Source organism: Prionailurus bengalensis, chromosome B3 (assembly GCF_016509475.1).
Source record: "Prionailurus bengalensis isolate Pbe53 chromosome B3, Fcat_Pben_1.1_paternal_pri, whole genome shotgun sequence".
In the NCBI taxonomy this organism is placed as follows: Eukaryota; Metazoa; Chordata; class Mammalia; order Carnivora; family Felidae; genus Prionailurus; species Prionailurus bengalensis.
Window position 1 is genome coordinate 11,326,981 of NC_057355.1, and position 14,094 is coordinate 11,341,074.

The window sequence follows — 14,094 nt, forward strand, 5'->3', positions numbered from 1 at the left end:
CCATTGGAGAAAAGCAAGAGTTCAGCGTGATGACAGCTTCTTACTGGCTGAGTTGCTGGGGTAGTTGATTTCCTGTAGGAGATGCAACCTACATCTTTCCCTGTTAGGGTCTGTAATTGACAATTGTTCTTGCTCTATGGCTCCCCCGTCTGTCCTCTCTAGTCTGTGTTAGAGTGGTTTCCCATCATTAATTTCCACCATTATTACAGCACTCTTGTGGGAGTCTCCATTGGTGACTGGGGAGGCAGTATCTTGCAGGGACAGCCTGAGATTTTATTTGGCCCACCAGAGTGATAAACAGGATGATGAATGGGTGGCTGCATGCATGGGAGCATTAGCCATCAGGTGAGTTCTAGAATGACCTTTAAAAAAAGAGATCCAGTCAGTTCTTCTCCGGTATTCGTTGCACACCTGATAGCCAGAGCTCCCCTTTGGGGAACAATTTTAAGCCAATATAAAGATGAATCTGGTGGGAAAGCCAGTTTGTTTTTTTATAAATATAAAGGGAAACTTATAAAGGTTATGCTTAAAGTATTAAACCCAGAGTTTATTCTAAATTAGTCCCCCAACCCCCTGTATACCATGAATAAGTTAACAAAACCTGTGGGCCCTATGGAAGGACCAGACTTGTGCATAACACCTCATTTATAACAGGGCTCATCTTGACCCTGGCCAGGTGGGCAGTATTAGCTCCATTTTAAAGATCAAGAAACTGAGTCACCAAGAGATCAAGCGACTTGCCCCAATCCTAAGGCTTTCGACACAAGTTCAAGGTTCTTTTCTACTCCAGCACAAAGGCTCTCCAAAATATGAAAAGCTTTTCTAGGCACTTAGCTTTCTAATTTCTGTTTGAAGGCTTTTTCTGACTCCTTCCAGGCTGTGTCATCTGGTAATGGAGCCTGACAGTAGGCAGGATAAAACCGACACCGTTAGCACAAAGAAGTATGCCCTACTTTAAAGATAACACAGTATTTTAGAAACCCTCACACAGATACAGATTCATGAAGGAGTTACATCTTGGCATTTTAGAGGGATATTTTGGTCCAAGCAAGTATTAAGGAATGGCTCCTTTATATTGTAAATTTCCTCTGATGTGCTTAAAATATGACCACATTTGCCCAATGTGGATTTGTCTGCAACTCTTCCAGTCCCTCTGCACTGGGAGCAAAGAGCCCGTGTGCTGTCAGTCCCTTCCCACGGCAGAGCTGTTGACAGTGTCCTCACAGGCCACTCCCCACTGTGCTGTGACAGGTGAGCTAGGACAAAGTGACCTCAAGAAAGGCAGAAGGAAGAAGAGGGAGGAACATTTGGGGGCTATCGCAACCTCATAAAACCCAGAGAAATAGGTGAATGGAGGCAAGTGATCCCATGAGACCATAGAAACAGCCAGATTTGTCCCATTTTCCCCGAGTCTATCAATTTAAAGTGGCTCCCAATCTCCATTTCTTTACCTAAATAATGTGGAGGGTGACTTAGTTTCTCTTACGTGGTTGGCTCCATTGGGTTAGTCCAGTGGGCTCGTTTTCTGTTACATGAACCAGGGCATTTGTTGCAGGGTGGGGGGCGGGGGCTGGGAGAGCACTCACTGGTTGGGGAGGAAGGCCTCAGACTCATGGACAGACTTTAGGGCAGACAATGCTGGGATTCTAGGAGTTTCCATTCGGCCAGACCAAGCAGACCTGGAAGCTGCAAAGAGGGAGCAGGTTGTTGATTTACAGAGTCAAGCTGCTTGGGAAGTTTAATGAGGTTTCAACTAAAATTCCTACTCTGGAATTTCTTTCTGGGCTAACACGGGACCGAGCTGGGAAGTGCTAAGGCACCTGGGCCCAACCTTGTTGGCACTGATGGGACACGCCCATCCCAGGCCTGACATTAAAATGAAGGAAGCATGGTCTCCCTCAGTGAGCCTTTTCCCTCCCAGGCTGCCTTCAGGGGGCCCCTCTGAAAGGAGGGTTTGCAGCATGTTTGACACACGTGTTTTAATTCTGGGGATCGTGAATGGACATCAGGGGTTCATGAACCACCTGAAATATGGGTGTGGTTCTTGTGGGTAGATGTAATTTTCCGGACTAAGGATCTAACTCTCATCGAATTCTCAGAGGGACCTTCCTTAATAAAAAGTGAAACTGACGCTCCAGGGCTGGCCCTGGAAGGAACACTCCAGATAGCAGGATACCCCAGAAATGGGATCTCAGAACTGTTGCCACCTGCTTCCGGTGATCACTCTCTGCCTCTAAGGTTTCTCCCTGGATATGATTGGCACCACATTCTGGCCTTAAGGATACTTTTTTGTTCTGAGGAAATTAATCTGTATTAATGAGCCATTCACTGATTTCCCATTGCACAGATGAAACAGTTTCCTCCCCTGCCCCCCCCCCCAACAGGCCAGAACCCCCGGGGGATGACTTCACAATGCTGATGAGCGGGCCACACACCAGACACTCTAACCTAGTTGTTCTAGGAGGGAACACCTTGGATGATTTTAATGTGCAGCCAGGACTGATAACTTTTGAGCTTGGACAAGGGACAGAAACACAGAACTGAACTAAGGAGAGTTTTCATCTCCGCCATTTTTGATCGCTGGTTGAAAGTGCCCGAAATACTCTAGGGTGAGGGTTTGAAAACTGGTTCCCGGCTCAGAATGAAAAAGGATTCAATCCAGTGGTAATATCCAGGGGAAGGGAAGTTGTCAGCATGTATGCAAATGGTTTCCATCTTAAACGATACACACATACACATGCATGTGGCTGTGTTATACATGCTTGTGTACGTAACACGTGCACACGTATGAGGCTGCATGTATGCATGTGTGTATACAGACACACACACAAAGGTTAAATGCGCTCGTTTCAACTTCTGTTCCCTTCTGTTCCCAACTCCCTCCACTCGAACACAGCCTTAGAATCCCCGTACAGAGAGCACGATACCTCCTTGCATTTCCTCTGTGTGGTTGTACTTCTCTGAGACGCAGAACGGTCCCTTCAGGGAAGCTTCTCTGTCTCTTCTCAGACTCTCAGCGGATGACAGTAGTAGCAGACGTCATTTATTTTGTGTTTACTGTGTGCCGGGCACCATCCTAAATGCTTTTCCTGGGTCCATTTAGTCCGTCTTCACAGCAGTCTGAGCAGAAGTGATATTATCCCCATTTTGCAGATGAGGAAACAAAGGCACAGGGGGCTTAGAGACCTCGTGCAGGTTTGGGCCGAGCTGGGATTCGGACTCCAGGCTGTCCGGGCCCGTGCCGTGGAGCCACCCAGTGGGACACGCCAGCCCCGTGGTCCTGTGGGGGGAGAGCGGTGCACGCGTGTGGGCTGGAGAGGCCAGCCTGCAGAGCCCGAGGGTAAGCGTGCCGTGTTCTTTCCCCCTCTCGCAGGCTTCATCCCCCCTCCCCTCATCTTTGGGGCCGGCATCGACTCCACCTGCCTGTTCTGGAGCACGTTCTGCGGGGAGCAAGGCGCCTGCGTCCTGTACGACAACGTGGCCTACAGATACCTGTACGTCAGCATCGCCATCGTGCTGAAGTCCTCTGCCTTCGTCCTCTACACAACCACGTGGCAGTGCCTGAGGAAAAACTATAAACGCTACATCAAAAACCACGAGGGCGGGCTGAGCACCAGTGAGTTCTTTGCCTCTACTCTGACCCTAGACAATCTGGGGAGGGACCCTGTGCCCGCCAGCCAGACCCATAGGACAAAATTTATCTATAACCTTGAAGACCATGAGTGGTGTGAAAACATGGAATCTGTTTTATAGTGACTAAGGAGGCTGAACTCTGTATTAGTAATCAAAGGGTCATTTTTTCCTAAAAAAAAAAAAATTTTTCAAAAAAAAACCCACAAAACTCAGTACAGAGACACACACACCACACGTACACACACCACCACCTTTGTCCTTTTTCTCAAAATCAGAGCCAGACAGGATTCAGAATAAGGAGAGCACGGGATCGTGTGTCTGACGTACGACCTGCTGGGGCCCAGAGTCTTCTCTTTGAAGGTTCTTCGGGATGCCGATCGCCGCAAGCAACAGGCACAGCCAAGTTCAGGGAACAGTGGTGGCCCTTCTTGGAGGATGGACATTTCTGGATATACATACACACACAAACCATTTTTTTTAAAAGTCTACTAAAAAGCCCAAGTTGACAACATTGCCAGGATAAACACTAGTGACATACCCCGTGCCACCCGCCCCCTCCATGCAAGGGTGGGGGGGGTGTGCAAGTCGGAGCGGGAGCCCCCCCCCTCCTCTAACTTTTGCAATATGGGTCACTGTGTAGACGACTCACCCAGTCTGCATGTGGTTCAAGGCCCCAGAGTTCTCTCAGCGATGCTAATGGGTGATCCGTGCTGGAGTCTGTAATTGGCACCTCTCACCAGCTCCATGTTCAAGACTGAGGGCCCAAGGGGGAGCCGGGCGTGGGGGGGCCAGCACCCCACCTCCCCCCACAGCACCCCCCCCCAGCCCCACAGAGTGACCTCAGGAAGCAGCGGGCCTCACCTGGCTATGACTGACTTTGCTCAGAGCCGGTGAAACCCAGCACAGTCCAAGTCATTTGCTTACATTTGCCAAACATTTTGCCATTTAAAAAAAAAAAATGCAATGCATATGAATTTCAAACTGTTGTATGTATAATCCTCTAATACTATTTTTAACCACTTCTAAAATCTGTGTTAACTCTTCAAGTCACTGACACAGTTCTCTAGGCTGAGTTTATTATGCTGGTTGCTTTTACTTTTCTCCTTTTTTTAATGCACCAAAAATATAATGTGATTCAAGGGATGCAATTAATCTATTGTAATTTTTGTTTTATCATTCGGATATTCTGCAAAAACAAGGATATATACAGTGTGTTAGAAGAAGAAGAAGAAGAAAAAATGCTTGGAGAAAGAGTGTATAGGCAGCTTGCCTTTAAAAGAATCACATTTGAGACAACAGGGGATAATGTGATGAATTGCAAATTCGCCTTCTGGCTTTATTCCCCATGATTCAGTGATCGCTGTCATGGGAAGCCCTTTTATATTCATGCTTCACATTTCGAGAGGCCTTCTTTTCAACCCGTGGAGGAGACACACTTAGATGTTGGTTGTGTGCGGGGGTGCGGTGCTTCTGGGGCTAGGCAAGAGGAAGAGCAGTTCCCTGGCCCCAGCTGTGGGGCGGTCTGTGACGGCGAACAGACCCGCAAGGTCGTGGAAGCTACCGCTTGTCCGATGCATTAACATGTCTCTGTTTTCAGGGTCAGTCTTGAACAAAGAGGCCTTTGTTTCAAAAGTGGCCAAACCTCAAACAGCTAGCAAGCAAACCTCATTGTTTGGGATGAGAATCTTGGGAAAACCTCTCGCAGTCAAGCAGCCTCAGCCTCATAAGGCCACGTCCGTAAGGGGACAGAGCTTATGCGAGAGCGTGTGCACACACACACACACACACACGGCCCGTTTAACGTACCTTTCGTGTTTCTTCAGTGACCTTTGTCCGGGCCACTTGTGGCCCTGGGGAAGCTCTCAGGGGTGGTTTGGTTGGCTGTTTGCCTTTTCACCTCAGACACATATTTGCAGTTCACCCAGAGGGTAACAAAAGAATCAGGAAAGAAAAGAGTGGAGGCTCTGAAGAGAGGGCTGTTGTGCCACATTTCTAAACATACACCGTTAATGGGGCAGTTTGAGTGACAGCCCGAAAGCAGAGAAAGCACCACCCAGCAAGGAGGACCCAGAGAGGAGCTGGTGTCCTGGTGCGGGGCCACCATGATCAGCTGCCTGGGACAGGATGCTTCCAAAACACTCCCACGCGTTTACTTTTAGTCTGTCCTTGGTGAGCACAGGGACAGTCATCAATGTGTTAACTAGTAAAAGGAGGGATTGTTCTCCAAGCAGTTCATAAAATATGTATGCTCTGTCACTCCAAAGGTTTTGAAACCTTCCTGTACAGGTTTGGGGGTAGTGTTGCTCTGAAATGTATTGCTAACAGGGCACTGCCGTCTGCATAGCTCTCCAAAACTCAGTACGCACACAGCGAGGCCCGATAACCTGGTGTTTTCACAGGGCCATTTGCTTAAAAAAAGCTTTTTGAAAACGCTTTGCATTTTTGGATTTTTTTTTTTTCCCCTAAGATTTTAGGATGAATGAGATGTTAGGATGAAAAAGGAAAACACTGCCAGGGCTCAATTTTGTCAACAAGTAGGTATGAACCGAAAGCCGTCTATTGCGAGATGGCTCTAAAGTGCGTTGTGTTACCTTTTAGGGTTTTAATTTCTCTCCTACTACAGAATAGAAAACGTAGTCTGGTTTTAGTGTTTCCTTTTGTGCTGCAAAGAATCATTGTACATACAGTGTTAGATCGAGCTCCTCGGTTATTTGGTTTTGAGTGAATGAAAAGATTCCCTGCTAAGAGCTCCACTGGACTAACAGAAAACAAAAACTTAAGGGAAAGAATAAACCTAGAAGGTTAATGCTAAGCTTCTCTCTCTCTCTCCTGCTACAAACTCCTCCGCCATCTTGGTCGAACGTGCCCAGAGATGGATGAAAAGCCTCTCTTTGCTGCGACTTTTGACAGACTTGTGTAACTCCTACGTATAGAGGCTAAGTTTTTTGACCAATATCATGCCTGCGTGTGAAGCGAACGCCCTTTGTAAAAGTGGATTTCCCTCTGGGGGATGGGGTTTCGGGGTGTGCTGACAGGAAGACCAGCGGCCTGGCCCCCTCCACGCCTCCGCCGAGGAAGGCTGTGAAGCGCCAAGGCACCCTGGGGATGCTGCCACTCCAGAAGGCCACAGCATGTGGGCTTTCCTCACAGCTAATGAAGGAGCAAGAGAGGCTTCCACTCACGGTCCCCCCTAAGGAGTTTGCTAGTAGCGCTTAGCAGGCAAAATAATAAGGGGAAGCCAAGAGCTTCTAAGGAATCCTTTGACAGACTTGTTAATGTCTTCCAAGTAGGAAGGAGTGTGCTGCTCCATAAAAATCACTCTTTTCTCACCACTTTACAGTAGAATAGCTTCCTCTAGTGATGAGTTTTAAAGTTAGGCCTGTACATTTTAAAGTGGTGTCTATACATTTAAATCCCTGATTCCACTTCCCTGTCTCCAGTCGTGACCTAGAACTTCCCCTCAGGCATGGCAAGATTTTCCCATCCCTTCCCCTTGGAAAGCTGCCACTCCAGAAGGCCACAGCCCGCAGGCTGTCCCCACAGCTAATGAAGGAGCCCGAGAGGCCCTCTGAGGTGAGCCGCAGAAACGTTGCCTACGGGGACAACCAGCCAGTCCCCAGGATGATCCCCAGTCCACTCCCGAGGAACCTTCTCAGTAAGAGGATTCAGCCATGGTTGTTAACCATCATCACCCCCACCACAACCACCACCACCATGACCACCCTTCTGGAGCAGGCCATTCATTGAGGAGCATATAAAATGGGGGGAAAAGTAAAATACACACGCACACTCACTGAGAAACCCTCTGAGGAAAAGTCATTGTTGGCTTCGATGAACCTGCAAGCCGGTTTCCTCGCTGTATGCTGTTCAGGCCCTTCTAAGTGTGGTGTCTTCTCCAGCCAGTCAGGCCTACCGGACCTGAACCATAAGCACTCCTCAGCAGCGTTCAGCAATACAGGTCAATGTGTAGAAATCAGCGGGCTGATCAGAGGGAGAAGGACAGGATAAACTTGTACCATTTGGTGACATTCCGCTCGAGTGTTGTTTGTGTATTTGGTTGGGTTTGTTTTGAATGAAGGGAGAAAGCCACACAAGCTGTTTTTCAGACCAGCAGAGAATATGCGCTGTCTTGTGGTGTTCTTATCTGACCATTGTGACCGCTCAGGAGAAAATTCCAGACATGCAGTAGGGGCTTGATTGCTGAGCCCTCTCCTCAGCCTGCTCTCAACCATGATGTGTTGTTTCCCTGTAGGTTAGAATCCAGGGCAAATACCTAAGAGGTGCCATGTTGTCCAAGAGAAGGTGCTGGTGAAATGAAGTCCAGCCTGGAAAGTTAGTTTGGAACATAAACATAGTCCTTACCCTCCGAGCTTTCTCTTGTTCATTGTCCCATCACTGCTAACTCAGTCCAAGTTCTTGAGTTCTGAAGGTACAAGGACCTAACCTCTTGGAACAGCTGTCCCTGATGATAGCCTTCAGACCCAGCCCCTGTGGGGGATTATGGTTGCTCATGAATAATTCGGCAAGACAGAAGGATCTCTAACTGGTAGAATGTGCAACAAGATATTCTTGTTCAGATGTGTCTCGGGGGCCTGTTGCCCCGGGTTACACGTGGAATCTACACTATCTGCACACACAGCCACCCACCCACACCTCCCGTTTCTCACGTTTGTAGGTGACCTCAGAGTGCTTGGTCATCGTGGCAGGAAGGGGTTACAAAGACTAAAATGGCAAATTCAGAAAAGCAAAGATTGTCCTGTACCTCAGCCAGCTGCGACTGCTCTGGAGACAGAGACAGAACTACCTCTCAGAGACCATCCACATGGTAGCTCAGTTTTCCTTTGCACGGTTGTCGCCATTAGGGGATGTATTGCATGAACTTGATATCTTCTAAAGATGTATTCACTCATTCCTTTATTAAGATTTTGACAATATGCCAGGCCATGGGCCAGATATGAAGACGAAAAGACATGGTTCCATCCTCCAAGAGCTCACAGTTCAGTGAGCCAGACAGACCTGAACATAAAAGCAATAGAATGATTATGTGAAGAGCCCAGCTCTGACTGGGCCCAAGGAGGGCTGAGAAATGGTGGTGGTAAGTTTGGCTTCCTGGCATCGAGAATCAGGAAGGTTTGAGAGACAGAGGCATGGTCCAGAACCAAGAACTAAAGAGCAGTGGGTGGCTGCCAGAGAGCTGGGGGAGAAGGTCGCCTCTACAGAGAGGGCCACCAGAACAAGTTGACAAACTTTCTGTAAAGGGCCAGGTGACAAGCATTTTAGGTTTTGAGGCCATATGGTTCAGACCACTGAACTCTGTTACAGCATGAAAGCCGCTCAAGTGTAAACAACTGTGTAGGCTGTGTTCCAATAAAGCTTTATTTACAAAGACAGGCAGTGGCCAAGGGCAGTCATATGCAGAGGTCTGAAGTCACACAGCAGGGTTGGGGGGTAGGGGACTCTAACAGCCAAGGCTGCCGTGGCATATGCCAAGTTATGTGTTGGAAGGGTCCTGTAGCCAGGTGCCCATCAGCCCTGATGTTACCACAGGAATTCATGCAGGTAGCCCATTTTCCAGGAATGAGGTGAGTACCCCATCCCTGTCAGGATTTGCAAATGAAGGCAACATCATCTTGCTCTCTGTGGACTGGAATTGGAGCTACAGGATCTGATCTACATAGTTCGACCACAATAATTGTCCTTTTTTTCTTAAGCAATAAAATAGGGATGGGAGGAAGAAATGTAGGAATGGGTGAAAAAAGTAAATCCAAATAGTATTTCGAATCCCTGTCCACCAACACAAAACACTGGCACCATGGAGCTAATAGATACACCAGGTGGAATAATTGGTAAGCACTAATAATAACTAATAATAGCTAACATTTACCAAGCACTTACCGTGAACCAGCTTATTACACGTAATAGCTCACTTAATCTCAGCAAGAGCCCTGTGAGGCAGGAATTGTTTCTAACATCAGTTTACAGGAGCAGGAAACGAGGTAGGGAAGGCTTCCAGGATTGGCTCAAGGCCACAAAGCAGAGCTAAGATTCGAACCCAGGTCTGTGAATCCAAAGCCCGTGATCTTTGGCTTTACGGGCATCCCCTGCATATACTGGGCAAGATGTGAGCCCCCACCCCATCCCCCGCTCCCGTAGGGACTGCCTCAGCAGGAAGACTCTGGCTCAGGAAGACTATGGGTTCTACACACTCTCACGTGCCCCCTCATGTAACAACCAGCATACCACGACAGGTGTCTTCCAAGGACTTCCGTCCTTCCTGTGTTGTTCCTGGTCTTGACCACAGAGCCCAGTGATCAATTTCTATGGGGTGGTATACAAGAAGCAGACAGGTAAGAGGAAACAGGAGATTCCTTTGCTCTAATGCATTCTGAGATGCCAGGGAGGCATTCCTCAGTGCTGGTCATCGGCTGCAATGGGGAGACTCCAGACACCCCTCCGCCATGGTGCGTAACATCTACCTCGGGAGTTTGGCTCTGCCCCAGGGCCCTCAGACACACCAACACTGGTCACTGGTTGAATAGGTCTTGCTCTGTTATCAGATATTAAGCTTTTAGGAAGAAAGTTTCTAGACATTTCTATTTTTGCATTAATGACTCAGGCCAGCAATCAGTGGTTGGTGATTAGCATAAATTCTGAATATTTTTCCATAAGGCAAAGAGATTGTCTCCTTCTGCTATGAGCAAATGGAATAGTAAATTTTCTGGAGGTTTAACATTCCAGTAGGTTGAGATCTTGCCATCCCATTAAGTCCCCCAAAATAATGTTTTTTTTTTCTTAAATTCATGCTAACTTAATAGAAGAGAGCTCTCGTGGTGATATGTTTGTGAAACTTTGGCTTTATAATCTAAGGCCATAAGATGAATCAGAAATGTGCCATGTAGGAAGTTGCACTACAAAAGGAACCCAGCTAACATATAGATTGGTCCAGCACCTTAAAGAAAGAAGGGGCTGGAGAGCTCACATTTAAGAGCCTGCTACCCACATGCCACATGCCAGAAGGCATGGTCCCAGGTAATGCACCCAGCAGCTTTACACCGGGTAAAGGTAAGTATCATTTTTTCCACTTTTACAGGTCAGGAAACTAAGGTTCCGTAAACCCAAGCCTCTTAAAGTCACACAGGGAGTTAGAAAAGCCACCAGGAGCCGGTGCCAGGTCTGTCTGACTCCAGAACCTGTGCTCTTTCCACTATACCACCATGTAGCCACCGAAGTGAATATACAGACCTGCTTCTTAGAAAGCTTCAACAAGGCCAGCAGGACATCTCTGGGGGAGGAAATCCCACAGAAATCTAGACTTCATAGAAAAAATGAGCCAAGAGCTGGAGGTGAGAACCTCTGCAAAATTTGCCGATGGGCACGGGGATCTAAAATGAAAAGGGAAAAAAAAAAAACCTATTTTACTTTAGTAATTAAACATTAGAGATCTTTAAACACACCCCTCCTTCCTTCTTCTACCTTAGCCACATCGGGGGAAGTGTCCCTGCCACTCACCATCCTCTACCTTATTTGTTCTGGGCACAAGAACCCAGCTCTCTGGCTTTTATACCACCCTCCCCAACTTCCTGGCCCCCAGGCTTCCAGCAAAACCCCAAGGCCACTTGACCCTCTTGAACACTGAGGAATCATGCTCCCAACCGCCCCCGAACACATGAGCTGCCTTCCATAAGCCAGCTTTCAGCTGCAAAACCCTGAGGACAAGAGTGACATTTCCACGCTGTCACCTTTTTCTAACACCGGGTCGGAGTCTTAAAGAGGACAAGTAAATGAGCAGGGATTTGTATGGTCCCACTGTGCTTATCATTGAACAGCAAAGGTGTGTGCTGTGCTCAATGGGACCTGCCCAGCTTATAAATCATCGCAGGGACTAGCTGGGTTTTTAATGCCTTTTAAGTGAAGCCACAGCATCTATTTTGGAAGTGTGGCATAGGCTTAAAAACTCTGCTCCAGTGAGGAGACTGTGTGACTCAGCGTGCGGTGAATCCTGTGGCTGAAAAGAAAACAGAACGTCCGGGATGCTGGAGGACAAAGCATGACATTATGACGCTAGAGGTATTCTCTGGCGCTCAGCCACATCTTCAGCAGAAGATTGCGGCGACATTTGGAGTCCCAGAACACAAGGCTTGTCACTGGTGATTTATAGGAGATGAGGACAAGTTAATGACTGGGATACATCTTATTCGTTCCCATAGAAGAAACAGCCAGTTGAGTGTTGGGATAGATAATAGATAAATACGCCTCTTAGAAAGATTTGGCCTTCACAAAGGCCTCTGGGCTTGGAATCCGGCTGCTTGGGTTACATGGAGTAAAACCCAGTATTTCATTGCATGACTTCTCTTGTCCATTCCACTGGAAAGCCCTGATGCTATTATATAAGCCTTTAAAATATATATATATATAGGAAAACCAGAAAAGACCGATCTCTTTTTCCTCTTGGCTCTTCTTCCCTCCTCCCCTTTTAGGCACAGAGTACCAAGACATTGAGACTGAGAAAACCTGCCCTGAGTCACATTCACCTTCAGAAGACTCCTTTGTGAGAAGCTGAGGGCCTGGCCCTCCTCCTCCTCCTCCTCCAGAGAACAGCCCGCCATTATCCACAGACCTCGCAGGCCTGACTTAGCGTGCTCTGCCCTGCCCGAGAACCCAAGGGTCCCTGTGTGGATTATCTGGCCAGTATGTGGTCCTTTAAGGCCCCAAGCATAGGCCTGTGATGAGGACTAAGGAGGTGGCTGTGGTCAGGAGTCCTCTAAACCCTTGGAGTAGGGCATTTTTCCCAGGTCGCCAAAGAGTAATGTTGACTAAGTGTGCAAATTCCCTTTGGCCCATCCCTCCCTTGGCTCCTGTGGGGACGTCCTGCTGACACGCTTTAGAACCCCCTCCCCCCCTTCTTCAGGATGCTTCTCTGACGGAGGGCTCCAGCAGCTCTTCCGAAAAACCAGCCAAGGCTGGATTGCAATGAGGGGGTGGCAAAAATGACCCTGTTTCACAGAAGGGAGGGGAAAAAAGCACATACTCAATAGATTTTGAGTGTGGTATTCTGTATTTTTGCAGCTTATATTTTCCAGATGAGCAGTTTAGAATACGTGATGTAAAGTACACACTGTACATTTGCTGAAAATTATATTAAAAGCACTATTTTAATTCTTTCTCTGTCTCATGCTGTAATCTCTAGTCTCTTTTTTTTCTCTTGTGTTTTTGGGGTAGAATGATCTTGCAGCGGTTCTTTTGGAGAGTGTTTCTGGCTGTGTATGTTCTATATTTGTGGGCTTTGAGTTCAAAAGAGCATGAGCTTTGGAGCCAAAACAGTCCTGGCTTTGAATCCTTACCCCAGCACTTGGTACTGGCGTGGCGTTGACCAAGTGAGCTGACTCCTCTGAGCCTGTTTTATCACTTTTACATTGGAATGTTGACATCTGCTTTATACGGTTGAGAGAAGATTTAAATGAGGTCACGTGCGAAGGCACAAAGCTCTAGCACAGAATGGTCACTTGATAAATGGTCATTATTCATGGCCACCCCAACCTCTGTTTGGAACAAGATGCTTCATGGCACTGATATAGCTCCTACTCCTACGTTTTATGGGCCTGTGCTGTGGCTGTCTGGCTTTCCTTTCTGATTCTCCTACTGGGACAACTGGGAGGGAATGGCTTCCTCTCAGGATAAACCCACTGGTATTTGGTGGAGGCTCAATGTACGAGCGAGAGAATGAACAGCCTCAGACGCGTCAGCCTGTGAGGCTTTGACTTCAGTCCCTCTCCTCAGAGACAACAGCATTATTTGCCTTCCCTCCTCCAGGGCCACACACCCTCCTATCAGCCTCACCCCGTGGATGGGGCCCCAGTTGTCTTCCCAGTCCTTGCCAGGACTCTTTGTAATTGGCTACTTTCTCCTCCACATCCTTAGTCCACTGGCTGGACTCCTGCCACATGTGGACAGGTTGGTCAGGTGATGCCAGCCACTGATGTGCCTTTTACATTCGTTACATTGCCAGCCAGACTGGAGCTCCAGAAGCTGGTGCTTGCATTTTGTCTTCTGGGTGAAAGATGTAGGCTGGCCCCATTCCTATTGGGCCAGCCCTGGTAACTTTTTTCATATCCCCTTCCAGCCTGGATCTTGCCCGTGACAGCCTCATTCTTTGAAGTTGAGCTCACTTGAAATCAAAGCTTGTCAAGCTAATGTTACTGGAAGATTGCACTCACCTCGGCCCTATGCTGTCTTTTCACTCAGGAGTCAGTGGCATCACAAGAGAGTATGCTTGAGCGAGTTACCTTATCTAAGGCCTGATTACCCAGCACACTGGTACCTTGAGGACTCTTTTTTAGCCTAGTCCTGCTATTTATGTGATTGTTTATGGTTTGCAAAGCAACATGATTTATTCTCTCCAGCATAAAGATCCCAAGAAAATACAATTTTAACATTCTCCTTCCTGACGAGGAAAGATGCTGA

At 47.7% G+C, this 14,094-nt stretch overlaps 1 protein-coding gene across 4 annotated transcripts in view; it reads left to right on the plus strand.

Moving 5' to 3' along the window:
* The window catches only part of SLCO3A1 (solute carrier organic anion transporter family member 3A1), a 311,321-nt gene extending 298,527 nt beyond the window's left edge, over positions 1–12,794 (plus strand). For 2 of the 4 annotated variants that reach the window (XM_043554755.1, XM_043554759.1), the window contains one exon: positions 3,374–4,785. In XM_043554755.1, coding sequence (XP_043410690.1) covers positions 3,374–3,753 — 380 coding nt within the window. In that variant the 3' untranslated portion in view covers positions 3,754–4,785. Of the gene's footprint in view, positions 1–3,373; positions 4,786–12,110 lie in introns of those variants that run through there. The other 2 variants (XM_043554757.1, XM_043554756.1) reach the window with 2 other exon arrangements.
* The last annotated feature ends 1,300 nt before the right edge of the window (positions 12,795–14,094 follow it).